Below are 16487 nucleotides of genomic sequence, written 5' to 3' on the forward strand. Positions count from 1 at the left end.
TTGAGTAGTTCGGAGAACCGGTAGTAAAAATTACGAGTGTTGTAAGTGTTGTACCTTGATGAAGGTATCTTTTCTTTTATGTACACTGAGAGCATATGCACCAAGACAAATTCCTTGTGTGTCCAATCACACTTGGCCAATAAAAAAATTCTATTCTATTCTATTCTGTTCTGTTCTGTTCTGTTCTAACAATGACAAAAATAGAGGGGTTGGAAAAAGACAAGGAGAGAAAGAAGCGGGGAAGAGACAAAGAACAAAAACCTCAAATGATGCACTGGGATCAACAACGTTAAAATAAAAATGGTGAAAAAGGGAAAAAGGAGGAGAGCAGATGGAAATACGGGGCAAATTAGGAGAGTAAGGGATTTTAAAATTAGGGGGGGAAAGGGAAAAAGAAGAAAACACGAGAATGGGAGAAAGGGAGAAAGAAGTAGTTAATGGCTCTATAATTATAAATGAATGGTAGTAAGTTTAATAGATGTGATTGTAATACTTGGACTGTTTGTGATTGTAATAATGGGAATTCAACTAACGCATTTGAAATTATATTGTATTGCTTAATATGAAGAGATTGGAATTGAGAAACAGAATTGAATGATTTTAATGTTATATACTTAAGTGAATTGCAGTAATATATTTGATGGTAGTATTTGGAAAACTGATAAAAAAGAAATGGAAAAAAAGGGAAGGAAATGGGTTATATATGTAAAATTGTATGAATATTAATATCTATAATTGTAATAATGGAATCTTGGGAAAATATTTGAAATTATATTATATTGGGAAAAGAAATATTTCTAATTTTAATAATGGAATTTAGGGAAAATATTTGAATATTGTGAAAATTGTATGAATATTAATATCTATAATTGTAATAATGGAATCTAGGGAAAATATTTGAAATTATATTATATTGGGAAAAGGAATATTTATAATTGTAATAATGGAATTTAGGGAAAATATTTGAATATTGTGAAAAGGGAGCAATGGGAAAATATTTGAATAAGAGGATTTAGAGTTGGGGTTAGGTTTTAGAAAAATGATTGATTTTAATTTAAAGGGTTTCAATTTAAAAAAAGTAATGAGGGGGGAAAGAAAAACTGATTAAGTTTAGAGATTAGGGTGAATGGTAATATTATTTATACACCAGAAGAAACAGAAGGAAAATAAAATAAAAAAAGAATAGAGAGAAAGAATATTATGTCAAAAAGTGAAATATATTAATTGTGTTGGGAAAAAGCTAGAAGCGGTACAAATTTGACTCGGCCAATACTCTGTTCAGAAAAAAAAATTATTGTTTGTTGGTCAGTATGTGTGCTTGTTTTGAAAAAAAATAAAAAACTTTTTGAAAATTGAGGGAAAGTATCAATTTAAAAAACAAAGCACAATTTTTGGAGAAGGAAAACTGCACGATCGTGGGTGTACAATAGTTGGGACCTACAGAATGGTTTCTTTGAAAATGTAAATAAATGGGAAGTGAAAGTGAGTCGGATGGGGATTCCCTAATGCATAAGAGTGGGTGAATCTAGGCAATAAATTAGCTGTTCACCCTGACCAGAACGCCACTTCTCCCTCCGGATCACAAGCGGGAAACGAGACTCAGCGCAGAGATGATCAAACAGACTTTCCTCACCGTCTTTGTTCTTCTGGCTTGCTTTCTGGCTCTCATGGAAGGTAAATATATATATATTGTTCTCATTTTTTGGTTCTAGAAAGGAGGCATTTCCAACCTCACATCCAGATGTTCCTGACCCTCTTTCCTGTTTCTTCTGCTTCTCGCTCCTTCGTCCTTCGTACAATTTCTTTGCATAATTTTGGGTAACCTTTCGGTAACCCAGAAATAAGAAGAAGAAATAACACTTTCGCTGTTGCTTTCTCTAGGATTTTAAAGCTGTCTTTCTCTGTTTGAAGGATTCCCTTATTTTTATTTTTTTTTAATTTTTCCTCATTTTATATCCTTAAGCTGCCATCAAGCTAAAACAGAGGAAGAACGGTTGTCAGGAATTGGGTATGTTTAGTCTCATGGAAGAGGCACAATAGCTCAACGGTTAAAGATGCTGTGCTAGTCAGCTTTTCAGCTGACAACCCAGGCCACACAATGGGGTGAGCTCCAGTTCGTTGCCTTGGCTCCTACCAACCTAGCAGGAACCATGCAACATGCAAGTAGATCAATAGGTACCACTTTGGTGGGAATGTAACAGCACTCCATGATGTCATGCTGGCCACAATGTCTGCAGAAAATGTCTTTGGACAGTGCTGGCTCAATGAAATGGAGATAAGAACTGACCCCTAGAATAGGACACAACTGGACAGTGGAAACCATCCCTTACCTTATCGTTGGCTGATGGAAAGAAGGGGTGACATGACAGTCGTCTTCCAATATTTGAGGGGCTGCCACAAAGAAGAGGGGATCCACTTATTATCCAAATCACCTCAAGAACAAGAAACAATAGGTGGAAAGTAATCAAGAAAAGAGCCATCTTAGAATTAAGGAGAAATTTCCTGACAGTGAGAACAATTAAGCAGAGGAATGCCTTCAGAAGTTGTGGAAGAGATTGGACAACCATTTCTCCAGAATAGCAAAGCGTCTCCTGCTTAGCAGGGCATTGAACTAGAAGACCTCCAAGGTCTATTTATTTATTTATTATTTATTTATTTTGTCACACAGTATATATAAGCATAAACATGAAATAATTATACAATATATAAGTATATTTATGAGTATGAGTATGTAATAACTATATTAATTGGGTATAACGAAAGGAAACAATAGGACAGGAACAGTAGGCACGTTTGTGCTCTTATGCACGCCCCTTACAGACCTCTTAGGAATGGGGTGAGGTCAATAGTAGATAGTTTTTGGCTGAAGCTTTGGGGATTTTGGGAAGAGACCACAGAGTCAGGTAGTGTGTTCCAAGCATTAACAACTCTGTTACTGAAGTCATATTTTCTGCAATCAAGATTGGAGCGGTTAACATTAAGCTTAAATCTATTGTGTGCTCGTGTATTGTTGCAATTGAAGCTGAAGTAGTCTTTGACAGGAAGGACATTGTAATTGATGATTCTATGAGTTAAACTCAGGTCATGTCGAAGGCGGCGTAGTTCTAAATTTTCTAAACCCAGGATTTCAAGTCTGGTGGCATAAGGTATTTTGTTGTATTCAGAGGAGTGGAGAACTCTTCTTGTAAAATATTTCTGGACACGTTCAATTGCATTGATGTCAGAAATGTGGCATGGGTTTTCAAACAGTCGAGCTGTATTCAAGAATTGGTCTAGCAAATGTTTTATATGCTCTGGTTAGTAGTGTAGTGTTTTTGGAGAAGAAGTTACGCAAGATTAGGTTTACAACTTTTAAGGCCTTTTTTGCGATGTAGTTACAGTGGGCTTTCACACTTAGATCATTTGATATGAAAACTCCAAGATCTTTAACAGGGTGGGGATCATCAGTAAGGTAATGTCCATTAAGCTTGTACTTAACGTTTAGGTTCTTTTTTCCAATATGTAAGACTGAGCATTTGCTGGTTGAGATTTGGAGTTGCCAAGTTTTAGACTGTTCAGATAAAAAGTCAAGGTCTTTTTGAAGGGTAGTAGTATTGTTAATGGTGTTAAATAGTTTGACATCGTCCGCAAAGAGAACACAATTACTTGTAATATGGTCACAGAGATCATTAATGTATAATATGAAGAGTGTTGGTCCAAGAACGCTGCCTTGGGGAACGCCACTTTTAACAGGAACAGGATTTGATAGAGCATTGCCAAAGAGTTGGTCCCTTCCAACTCTTTTGTTCAGAGTCTCCTTCTCTATTCCTAGTCTTCAGGAGTATCTGTTTCTGATTTTGAAATGGAGAAAAAAGAGTTGAAAGAATTTGGATCAGGGAAGTAACAGGGAAAGAGGTTAGAATCAAGGGAACACAGCTGTTAAGCCCTTTATGGGGAATGCATTTATAATTGAAACCATACATGCAATTTATCTATCACCTCTATTTTGAAAGATTCTTAATCCCAAGGTTCCTCTTTTAGGACAGATTCCTGTGTTTCTTATGTAGTGTTTCAGGTATTTTATAAAAATTTTTTTTAAAAAGGTCATGAAAGTTAGTTGGTGGGAAAGAATAGCAGGGGGTGAATTTAGCCAGTAAATTAGGTGTTGGCCAAGATATCACAACTAGGAAAAGAGACTCAACACAAAGATGATCAAACAGAGCTCCCTTCCCATCCTTGTTTTTCTGGCTTGCTTTGTAATTCTCACGCAAGGTTAAATGATCTGATTCGTGGTTTTTGTTTTTTTTAAAAATGATTTTAGAAGAGGGGTATTTCCAAGTTCTCCCCAGATTTTCAAGAGTACTCCAGTAGGCCCTTTTCTTGTTTCTTCTACTTCCTGCTACTTCCTCTTTTGTGCAAATTGTTTGCATCTCCTCTACTCATTAAAGAGGACCATGAGTATCTGTTTCTGGCTTTGACAATTATCATTAGAGAAAGTATAAGTTGCTGAGTTTTTGCTGGGATAAGAAAAAGATTTTTTTTCATGTAGGTTGCTGAATAAAGTCATAACTTTTACTGTAATGCACAGATAACTTTTACTGTAATGCACAGATTTTACTGTAATGCACAGTGAGGAAAGAAAGAAAGAAAGAAAGAAAGAAAGAAAGAAAGAAAGAAAGAAAGAAAGAAAGAAAGAAGGAAGGAAGGAAGGAAGGAAGGAAGGAAGGAAGGAAGGAAGGGAGAGAGAAAGAAGGAAGGAAGGAAGGAAGGAAGGAAGAAAGAAAGAAAGAAAGAAAGAAAGAAAGAAAGAAAGAAAGAAAGAAAGAAAGAAAGGCAGGCAGGCAAATTGACTTTTCTGATTAGGGGAAAACCAATAGCTATATTTTTTAGTGTCTGGAAACCTTTCATGGGCTTTTTGCTGAAGATTCGTGATTTATGGGTTTGATAATTAGAAAGATTAGAATATGGAAAGAAGGGAGACATAATGTAACCTTTCCTTTTTTTTTCCTTTAAATTCGTATTGTTTTCATTTTGCATAAAAACTTTTCAACATTAAAAAGAAATAGACGGATGGATGGATGGAATGGACAGATAGGTAGATAATACAAATACAAATTACAGTATATCGTAATGATATTTTGTTATTAGTACAATGGAAGGTTTGCAAGCAAACATCCTCCTACATTTTATCAGTGTTTCTCAACCTCAGCAATATTAAGGTAGATGGACTTCAACTCCCAGAATTCCCCAGCAGAGGAATTCTGGGAACTGACATCCACTCATCTTAAAATTGCTGGGTTGCTTTGCTTTAGATCAGTGGTTCTCAACCTTTATAGTGCTGCGACCCCTTTAATACAATTCCCCACGATGTGGCGACCCCAACCATAAAATTATTTTCGTTTTGAATTTATCGCGCCTGAAGCCGTATTGGCTAGCGATCTGAACTGCTTGCGATTGCCTTGAGGACGGAGGCATTAAAGCGGAGACTCCTCCCCTATTAAGTTTATTGTGCCTGAAGCCAGATTAAGGCTAGCGATTGGGAGTGATTGCAGCTGGCTTGAGAGGGAGACATCAGAGCAAAGATTTTTCCCTTTTTTAATTCAACGCGCCTGAAGCTGAATTCTGCTAGCGATTTGAAGAGCCTGCAGCTGGCTTGTGGAGTCAACCATTGAAGCGCAATTCTTCGACTCGCAAGTATACTTCCCATATTTCCGATGGTCTTAGGCGACCCCTGGCAAATCGTCATTCGACCCCCAACGGGGTCGTGACCCATAAGTTGAGAACCACTGCTTTAGATGATTGTAAATGATGGCTGAAATATTCACCTTCTTTATATGATCTCTTGCAGGATTGCCCAGCATGCCCCGGGCCCGGGACCGCTGTTTTTGCAAAGGTCTGAGAAATTCTGTGAATAGGAACCTTATAACTAAAACCGAGTACTACCGGCCAAGCAGCACCTGCAGCCAAGAGGAACTGATGTAAGTAACTGAACAGAATCTTGATGTCTTCTCCTACTGAAGCTATTGAATGGCCAAAATGTTCATTGCTAAGTGAGACAGTTCTTAAAGTAGGTTTTGCCCCCTTTTACAGCCCTTCTTGCCAGAGTTGTTAAGGGAATCACTGAAGTTGTTCAATTAGTAACATGGAAACCCACCCAGCTGGTCTGTGATAGTAACACAGTCATAAAGTGACTTTAGACCTTGCTTGTCAGAAGGTTGCAAAAGGTGATCACACAGCCCTGGGACACTACAACAGTTAAGGACATGCCACTTGCAAGCATCCGAAATAAAACACACTCTCTCCCTCCCTCTCCCATTCCCTCCAGCGTGCCTACCGTTCCTGTCCTATCGTTTCCTTTCACTATATCCAATTAATATAGTTATTACATACTCATGCTTATATATATGCTTACATGTTGTATAATTATTTCATGCTTCTGCTTATATATACTGTGTGACAAAATAAATAAATATAAAAAAAAAATCTGGAGAGGTGAGAAGGCAGGTGGATCAGTCAGTTAATCAGGCAGGTAGATCAGTCAGTTAATGATGAATGCTAATAATATCAAACAATCCTTTGTCTAACCTGGTCTTTAATTTGGTCCCTTTGCATATATGTAGAGTGACCCTCAGAAAAGGTCAAAGATTCTGTGTGAACCTCAACGGGGAGCAAGGCAGGCAAATGAAACAGGTAAGATCATTTGTTTTTCTGAGGGCTAATAAACCAAGCTGGAACTAGGAAAGAAGTCGTTTTTCAGGTGTTTATTTCCGCAGAAATAGCTTCAAGCTTGGCTCAGAAAGTTATATATTAAAAAATTATTTGCCACAATTATAGGTCTCTGTAATTTCTTTCACAAGGTTACCATTCACCCTTTTTACTTATCACATTTATTACGTACAAAATTACTCGTAGCAGCTCCTCAAAACTTCCAAATCTTAGCTTCCAAATTTTAGCTGCTAGCTGTCAGAAGTTTCCTGCTGTTTAACTGTAGCTTGTTTGTCAGTTTTGCAAGGAAGCCAGCAAAGAGAGGGGAAGCTTAGACAGCCCAGTGAATCATTTAATCAGTTCTAACTACAGGTGGCTTGTTATTCTACATAGGTGGATTAATTCCTGACTGACTTGATCTTCAAAACGTCCCTTGAGACCTTTTCTTGGAATGAATTCCTATTAGAAATTACTTTCTCTAGGATTTAAAGGGGACGTCCCCTTTTTGAAGGATTCCCTTACTTTATATTCTTCATCATGTTATATGTCATCTGGCTAAAACATATGAAGAACAGTTGCAGGAATTGGGTATGTCCAGTGTGGGATTCATTAATTTAACAACTGGTTCTCTGCCCTAATGATTTCTTCCAACAACCAGTTTGCCAAACTGCTCAGTAAGTTAACAACCGGTTCTCCCAAAGTGGTGTGAACTGGCTGAATCCCACCACTGGGTATGTCTGGTCTGAGAAAAGGAGAACTGTGTGTGTGTTTGTGTGTGACATGATAGCAGTCTTCCAATATCTAAAGCAGGGGTCTCCAATCTTGGCAACTTTAAGACTTGTGGACTTCAACTCCCAGCTTTGCTGGCTGAGGGGTTCTGGGAGTTGAAGTCCACAAGTCTTAAAGTTGCCAAGGTTGGAGACCCCTGATCTAAAGGACTGCTACAAAGAAGAGAGCGTGTGTGTCACTCTATTCTACAAAGCACCTGAAGGCAGGACCAGAAGAAACAGTTGGGAAGTAATCAAGGAGCGAAGCAACCTAGAACTAAGGAGAAATTTCCTAACCGTGAAAACAATTGGTCATTAGAAGGACTTGCCTCCAGAAGTTGTGGATGCTCCAACACTGGAGGTTTATAAGGAGAATAGAATAGAATAGAATAGAATAGAATAGAATAGAATAGAATAGAATAGAATAGAGTAGGGTAGGGTAGGGTAGGGTAGGGTAGGGTAGGGTAGGGTAGGGTAGGGTAGGGTAGAATAGAATAGAATAGAATAGAGTAGATTAGGGTTGGGTAGGGTAGGGTAGGGTAGGGTAGAATAGAATAGAATAGAATAGAATAGAATAGAATAGAATAGAATAGAATAGAATAGAATAGAATAGAATAGAATAGAATAGAATAGAAAAATAAGGAATTAGATGATGGATAGAATGGAATGGAATGTACTAGACTAGACTCAGTCAAAACATGGAGCCGAACGATCAGAAGAATGTGTTAAAAAGGCAATCTTTTATAAGTGGAGAAAACTAACCAAGTGGCTTACACTTCATGTTTTCCCTTACAGAATTTGATGAACAACCATCAGACCAAATAATGAAGTTCAAGCTGAGTTTTGAAGAAGCTGCTTCACAAATGCTTCACTTCCTATGGACATGTCATCTGCTTGTGAAGGACTCATAATCTGTGACACTCAAATTGGGAACCACGGATCCAACACCGTTATATGGATTTAGACGTAGCCCCAAGTACTTCCTGTAGCAATTTAATTTTTTTTAAAAAAGAGTACAAAAAGCTATGTAATGAGGCAAAACGCCTGTCATTTTTGTTTTTGTTTTTGACATTTCTGACCATGGAAGATCTTCATTCTTCCAAATCAAACGAGCTGTGACAATGTCAAATTGGCGTACTTCATTCCTGAATATTTTATGCTTGTTACACCAATACAGATAGTCCCCCGACTTACGACCACAATTGAGCCCAACAATTCCGTAGCTAAGCAAGACCGTTAAAAGTGAATTTTGCTCCATTTTACGACCTTTCTTGTGGCAGCTCCTAAGTAAATCACTGCAGCTGTTTAAGTTAGTAACACGGTCGTTAAGTGAATCTAGTTTCCCCATTGACTTTGCTTGTCATAAGGCCACAAAAGGGGATCATATCACCTTGGGACGCTGCGACTGTCATAAATAACATGTCAGTTGCCAAGCATTTGAATTTTGATCACGTGCCCATGGGGATGCTACAACGGTTGTAAGTGTGGAAAAAAAAGTCATCGGTCACATTTTTCAGTGCCATTGTAACTTCAAACAGTCACAAAGTCTACCTGTACTGTATTTCATCTTCGTTATACCATTATACGCTTCCGTTTCTAATCGTGAACTTTGTGTGTTGTAATATTGCAGCCCAAGCTTCACCATTTTTTTAGTAGTCTTACAATTTTGTGTACATCAATCAGAGAATACTTCATCTTTAATTGCAATAACACAAGAGCAACCAATAGATTTAAACTTAATGTTAACCGTTTTAATCTAGATTGCAGAAAATATGACTTCTGTAACGGAATCATCAGTGCTTGGAATACTTTACCTGACTCTGTGGTCTCTTCCCATAATCCCAAAAGCTTTAACCAAAACCTTTCTACTATTGACCTCACCCCATTCCTAAGGAGGACCATAAGGGGCGTGCATAAGAGCATAAACGTGCCTACCGTTCCTGTCCTATTGTTTTTTCTTTTTCTTCTTCTTATATATTTATATGCTTATACCTCTTTATATTTCTTCATATATATGTTTATATACTATATAATCTTTTTGTGTGATGCTTATGTATATTGTTGTGACAAAATAAATAAATAAATATAAATAAATAAATAGATTGAATTCATGACACTATAACACATCATATTGCCCATTGATTGCTTTCTGGTCATCTATGCATACAATGTATTGTAGTTAAAGATAATATTTCTTCGATACTTCAATAAATGTCATTAAATAAATAAATAAATGACATTAAATAAATGTCATTCTGCTATTCTCTGCCCGACGTTTATTCATGCGGGTTTTCCTCAAAATACATTTAACCTGATTGCTGAATAACCCCCATATCCTGGTTTCCCGCAGACCTCAAATCATAAATTAGACAAGCAGGCTGAATTACATAACACAAACATATCCCTTACAAAATAAAGCTTTGCCATTGTGGAAATGTAGCAGTTAGATTTGTAACTGATGTTTATGGTATTTTTCAATGGATATAAAGGCTCACATCTGACATGATTTTCAAAGCGTATTTGTCTTTTATTTGTATTTGTATTGTATTTCTCGCAGCATATTTTTGTTGGAAAATTACATCATCTAACCGCTGGGCCATCTGGAGGCGGATTAAAGAAAATCAAGATGGCAGCCACAAAGTGATCTAAGCCGCCAGCTTGACTTTTTTTTAACCTTCATGCCTTCAGCTAAAGGAGCAATTGCAGGCTAGGAAAAATGACAGTATAAAAAATAAAAGACAAAAAAGTAATTTGCACTGATAAGAGTCTTGCTAATGTTTTGGTTCATGCTAAAGAAATTTTTAAAAAAGGGTTTTGGGAGCTGTGCTTGGTTAAATTAACTCTTCATCTCAATGGGCCCCTTTTGTATCTTTGAAATGAAATAAAAAAAATAAGTAATAAATATTCATTATGTTCATTTGTGATCTGTGCCTTCCAAGGGAAGTTTCTCCTCAACAGATCTTTGGGGATTAGAAATTCCCAAATTCCTAGCTAGCACAAGAAAAAATTGGCTCTAAATAGGATTACTAGATGTCCTCCATCCAGCAGGCATAGCCTTAAAATTAAATATTGAACAGCTTTTTTTAATTCTTTGGTCTGTTTTTACAGCAGTACAGGTGATCTTAGACTTACAACTACAATTGGGACCAGAATTTCCATTGCTAAGCAAGAAAGCTTGGGAGTGGGAGGCACCATGTATCGGTGGTTCTCCTCCTATCTCTCCGACCGGTCACAGACGGTGTTGACAGGGGGGCAGAGGTCGACCGCGAGGTGCCTCACTTGTGGGGTGCCGCAGGGGTCGATCCTCTCGCCCCTTCTGTTCAACATCTATATGAAGCCGTTGGGTGAGATCATCAGTGGCTTCGGGGTGAGATACCAGCTGTACGCTGATGACACCCAGCTGTACTTTTCCACCCCGGGCCACCCCAATGAAGTTGTTGAAGTGCTGTCCCGGTGTTTGGAAGCCGTACGGGTCTGGATGGGGAGAAACAGGCTCAAGCTTAATCCCTCCAAGACGGAGTGGCTGTGGATGCCGGCATCCTGATTCAGTCAGCTGCAGCTGCAGCTGACTGTTGGAGGCGAGTTACTGGCCCCAAAGGATAGGGTGCGCAACTTAGGTGTCCTCCTGGATGAACGGCTGTCGTTTGAAGATCATTTGACGGCCGTCTCCAGGAGGGCCTTCCACCAGGTTTGCCTGGTTCGGCAGTTGCGCCCCTTCCTTGATCAGGATGCCTTGTGCACAGTCACTCATGCGCTCGTTACCTCTTGCTTGGATTATTGTAATGCTCTCTACATGGGCTCCCCTTGAGGTGCACTCGGAGGCTTCAGTTAATCCAGAATGCGGCTGCGCGGGTGATAGAGGGAGCTTCGCGTAGCTCCCGTGTAACACCGCTCCTGCGCAGACTGCACTGGCTACCTGTGGCCTTTCGGGTGCACTTTAAGGTTTTGGTTACGACCTTTAAAGCGCTCCATGGCTTAGGGCCTGGGTACTTACGGGACCGCCTGCTGTTACCACATGCCTCCCACCGACCCGTACGCTCCCACAGAGGGACTTCTCAGGGTGCCGTCCGCCAAACAATGTCGGCTGGCGGCCCCCAGGGGAAGGGCCTTCTCTGTGGGGGCTCCCACACTCTGGAACGAGCTTCCCCCGGGTTTACGCCAAATATCTGACCTTCGGACCTTTCGCCGCGAACTGAAGACACATCTTTTCATTCGCGCGGGGCTGGCTTAAATTTTATTGATTTTAAATTTTCTACTACTAATTTTTAAATGGGGTTTTAGTTTTTTATATATTTTAAAGTTTTAGGCCAATTATAATAAGTTTTTTAATTTGCATTTTAAATTGTATATTGTATTGTCTGTTTTTACTTTTGCCTGTACACCGCCCTCAATCCTTCGGGAGAAGGGCGGTATAAAAATCAAATAAATAATAATAGTAATAATAATAAATATCATGCTGGATGTTACTTTTGCTATGATAGTTAAGGGAATCATTGCAGCTGTTAAATGAATCATGCCGTTGTTAAGTGAATCTGGCTTCTCCCATTGGCTTTACTCGTCGTAAAGTAGCAAATGGCGATCTTATGAATCCAGGACATTGAAATCATAAATACATGCCAATTACTAAGTCCCCAAATTTTGATCATGCGACCAAATGAGGATGCTGCAACGGTCGTAAGAGTGAGGATGGGTCAGAAGTCACTTTTTTCAATGCTGTTGTAACTACGAATAGTTGCTAAAATGAATGGTTGTAAGTCAAAGACACTGTACTTGTGCACTGAGAGCTTATTGGACACACAAATTCCTTGTGTGTCCAATCACACTTGGCCAATAAAGAATTCTATTCTATTCTATTCTCTCTCTTTTTTTGACACCTAGAAGCATTTATTTTATGCAACCAACTTCAATACGATGGTGTGTACTTAAAAGTGTACAATATATGCTGAACAATGCCTGAGGTGGGGGGAAAAAATCAGCATTGATGCAAATTTTCTAAATTAAATATTAAAAAACGAGAAGGGGAAGGAAAACGTAAAAACAGACTTAGTTTCAATCAAGACAATGCTTGAAATGCTAAACATTTTCAATCTTCCTTACAAAGCTACCAAAAATCCAACTATTTTAAACAACTGATTTTTTTAGAACAATATTAAAAATCTGGTGACAAACATTATAAAACCATATCCTGGGATGACTTTATGCCATTTAGATTTAGAATATTCCAACAAAACCACAGGAGTAAACCCACTCAAAAGTGATGTATGTTTGTTATAAAACATATATTCTATTCTATTCTGTTCTGTTCTGTTCTGTTCTGTTCTGTTCTGTTCTGTTCTGTTCTGTTCTCTTCGTAACCTTTCAAACTTTTGTATATTGCTACCATGCAAATTATCTGCTTCTTTTTTTGACTTGTCCATCAACAGACTCAGCCTAGATGTAAGTTATTTATTTCCTAATTTGAGCCATCAGCTTCAATGCAGGCTGTTCTAGGAATAGTCTTTACATGACTTAGACGAGACTTAGAATAGCTTTATTGTCAATTTGAATGTATACCAATCATCATACATTACAATGAAATTTTGTTGCATACAGCTCTCAAAGGGGCTCCACCTCCAATGTACACTACATAAACGTAACAAAATAAATAAATAAATACCAAAATTATGCATATACCCCCATATAGTATATGACACGGAGAAACAACACAGTCTAGTTCGGATGTATATAAGTATATGGCGAGAGAAACAAACTTTGTGAGTCTACCAGACGGATGGCCTCGGCCAACAAAGCTGTTACAGAATCTGGTAGCCCAGCTAGAGAAGACTCATTTTATGTTTCTGTGGTTAAATTTGGAAAAGTTCATTGTTGTCGTCAATATGCTATGTGCTCGCTAGCATTTAATACATTCCAGTGGGTTTCAAAAATTTTTACTACCGGTTCTGTGGGTGTGGCTTGGTGGGCATGGCATGGCTTGGTGGGCGTGGCTTAGTGGGCGTGGCAGGGGAAAGATACTGTAAAATCTCCATTCCCACTCCACTCGAGGGTAAAGATACTGTAAAATCTCTATTCTCACCCCACTCCAGAAAAGGTTACTGCAAAATCCCCATTTCCTCCCAATCAGCTGGGACTCGGGATGCAGAGAATAGATGGGGGCGGCCAGCCAGAATTTTTACTACTGGTTCTCTGAACTACTCAAAATTTCCGCTACCGGTTCTCCAGAACTGGTCAGAACCTGTTGAAATTTACTTCTGATACGTTCCTAAAAATAAAGATTTGTTGGAAAAAATATTGCGATTGAAAATCCAGCATTTTGGGTGCTGGAAAAATAAAGTTAAGCAGCTAACATGCCTTTCTTTCTCTGTTTCTCCTCCCCCCCCCTCACCAATTGTCCATGTTCCCCTTTTCCTGTTCAGATAGCTGGTAACTTTAACTCTGAAACACATTTAAATATGTGTTTAAATATGGGGACGCGGTGGCTCAGGGGCTAGGACGTTGAGCTTGTCAATCGAAAAGTCGGCAGCTCAGCGGTTTGAATCCCTGGTGCTGCCGTGTAACGGGGTGAGCTCCCGTTGCTTGTCCCAGCTTCTGCCAACCTAGCAGTTTCGAAAGCACATAAAAATGCAAGTAGAAAAAATAGGGATCACCTTTGGTGGGAAGGTAACAGCCTTCCGTGCGCCTTTGGCGTTGAGTCATGCTGGCCACATGACCACAGAGACATCTTTGGACAGCGCTGGCTCTTTGGCTTTGAAACAGAGATGAGCACCACCCCCTAGAGTCGGCAACGACTAGCACGTATGTGCGAGGGCAACCTTTACCTTTACCTATTAGATTTTTACCATATATATATATTTTAGAATTAGAATAACTTTATTGTCACTTTGAACATAAACTAACCGGCATACACTAAAATGAAATTTCATTGCACACAGCTTTCAAAAGGTCACCACCTTCAATATACATGACAAAATAAATAAATAAATAAATATGAAATTATGTACCGTATTTTTTGCACTATAAGATGCACTGGACCATAAGATGCACGTTAGCTTTAGAGGAGGAAAACAAGAAAAAAAATTTGCCTCTGCCTCTCAGCATCCATCCGGTATTCATCTGGCTAGTGCCCTTGCAGCAAACAGCAAACAGTCTGGTCAGATTCAGCACATTTTCGCAGCCTCAGCAAGTGGCTCGTCAGGGCTCCTCTCCGTTGTGCCCACCACTGGTCAACTGAGCTGAGCTGCTGCCACCGCCAGGAAACACTGGAGCCTTTGCTGCCGAGCAGATGATTGGCAGTTGGATCGGCCTCCCAGAATACCACCGATCAGCTGTTCTAGGCCCGGATTGCCACCGCCGCTCACCACTGCTCACTGCCGCTCACCATCACTTGCTGCTGCTTGCCGCCACTGCTTGTTGCTGTCGCCTATCACTGCTGCCACCATTTGGCAGCGGCGATCAACGGTAGCAGCGAATGGCAGCAATTGGTGGCGGTGGCAATCCCCGTCTAGAACAGCTGATCGGCAGTATTCTGGGAGGCTGATTCAACCGCCAATCAGCTGCTCACCAACGAAGACTCCAATGTTCCTTGGTAGCGGGGAATGGCGGCAGCGGTGAACCAAACCCCCTTGCCCTCACCGCAATATTCATTCTATAAGACTCACAGACATTTCCACCCACTTTTTTTTTTGGAGGGGGGTAGTTTGTCTTATAGTGCGAAAAATATGGTATATACCCAGATATATTCTATGACACAGAGAAACAACACAGTCTAGTTTGGATGTATACATGTACATGGCTGTTCTGTCCCCCTCAACCACAACCCAAAAGACACGCGAGCTGACTATATTTGCCAGCAATTTATTCCTACTACAGATATCAGTTCTGGCAACGAACCTGCGATTGCCTGCCAAGTCCTCCTATCTCTTCAGTGCAACTGCGGTCTGTTGCTGGAGCAACCCAGAGTTCAGAAATAAACAGAAATCCAAAAGCCAATTCCTTAGCCTCGCAACAAAGCAGCCAAAGTTTCCAAAAGTCAGTTTTTGTCCGTCACAAAGCCCAAAGGCAGCTCCACCCACTTTTATACCCTGTGGGGTGTGGCTCCGTGACTCGGCACTCCCTGGGCCGGCTCCTCCCTTTCCTTTGCTGCACACGTTTCCCTCGGTGTCGCTGCCTTGCATCTAGCCAAGATTGATCCTCCTCAGCTGGCTCTTGGGGCGTTTCTTCCCCAAATCCCCAAAACTTTAACCTTAGACTGTCTACTATTGACCTCACCCCATTCCTAAGAGGTCTGTAAGGGGTGTGCATAAGTGCACCTGCGTGCCTACCGTCCCTGTCCTAATATTCCTTTTTACTTACTCTTTTCATGTATCCAAATTATGTTTATACTTTTATCTGTTATCTTATATATGCTTGACAAATAAACAAACAAACAAACAAACAAACAAATAACATGGTCATCAGATGATTCGAGGTTGGAACCAGCAATTTAAACAAGGAATGCACTCAATGACCCTTCCCATGTTGATGGAAAAGGAATATTGGAAAGGGCATTATGAGATTCTCACAAGAGTGGTGCAGTGGCCTAGAGGTGGAGCTCTCATCTCACATCCAGGAGGCTGTGAGTTTGATCCTTGGTAGCAGCAAGTATTTCTCTCTCTGGGCACAATGAGTAAATATCAGCTGCAAACTCTGCATCGGTGACAGGAAGGGCATCCAGCCAATAAACAGCTCCATTCAGCTGCCCCGACTCCACCCCCAATGCAAGGGATTACGGGGGGGGGGTGTCATCAAAAGGCATTTTAAAAAATTACGAGAGTCTTACAAGAAAGTGCAATATAGGTAGTCCTCGACTTATAACCACAATGGAGCCCAACATTTCATTGCTAAGTGAGACTGTTGTTAAGTGAGCTTTCCCCCCCTCCTTTTACGATCTTTCTTGACATAGTTGTCACCTGAATCACTGCCCTCATTCAGTTCATAACACCGTTGTTAAGTGAAGCTAGCTTCCCCTTGACTTTGCTTGTCAGAAGGTCGTTAAAGATG

At 39.9% G+C, this 16487-nt stretch overlaps 1 protein-coding gene across 1 annotated transcript; it reads left to right on the plus strand.

The window, feature by feature from the left end:
- The first annotated feature begins 1560 nt into the window (after positions 1 to 1560).
- Positions 1561 to 9549, plus strand: LOC131203121 (C-X-C motif chemokine 11-6-like). Its single transcript, XM_058193064.1, has 4 exons — positions 1561 to 1674; positions 5828 to 5957; positions 6600 to 6669; positions 8247 to 9549. The coding sequence occupies exons 1-4, from the start codon at positions 1611 to 1613 to the stop codon at positions 8274 to 8276; spliced, it is 294 nt and encodes a 97-aa protein (XP_058049047.1). The 5' UTR covers positions 1561 to 1610; the 3' UTR covers positions 8277 to 9549.
- The last annotated feature ends 6938 nt before the right edge of the window (positions 9550 to 16487 follow it).

The sequence above is a fragment of the Ahaetulla prasina genome, chromosome 8, assembly GCF_028640845.1.
Source record: "Ahaetulla prasina isolate Xishuangbanna chromosome 8, ASM2864084v1, whole genome shotgun sequence".
In the NCBI taxonomy this organism is placed as follows: domain Eukaryota; kingdom Metazoa; phylum Chordata; class Lepidosauria; order Squamata; family Colubridae; genus Ahaetulla; species Ahaetulla prasina.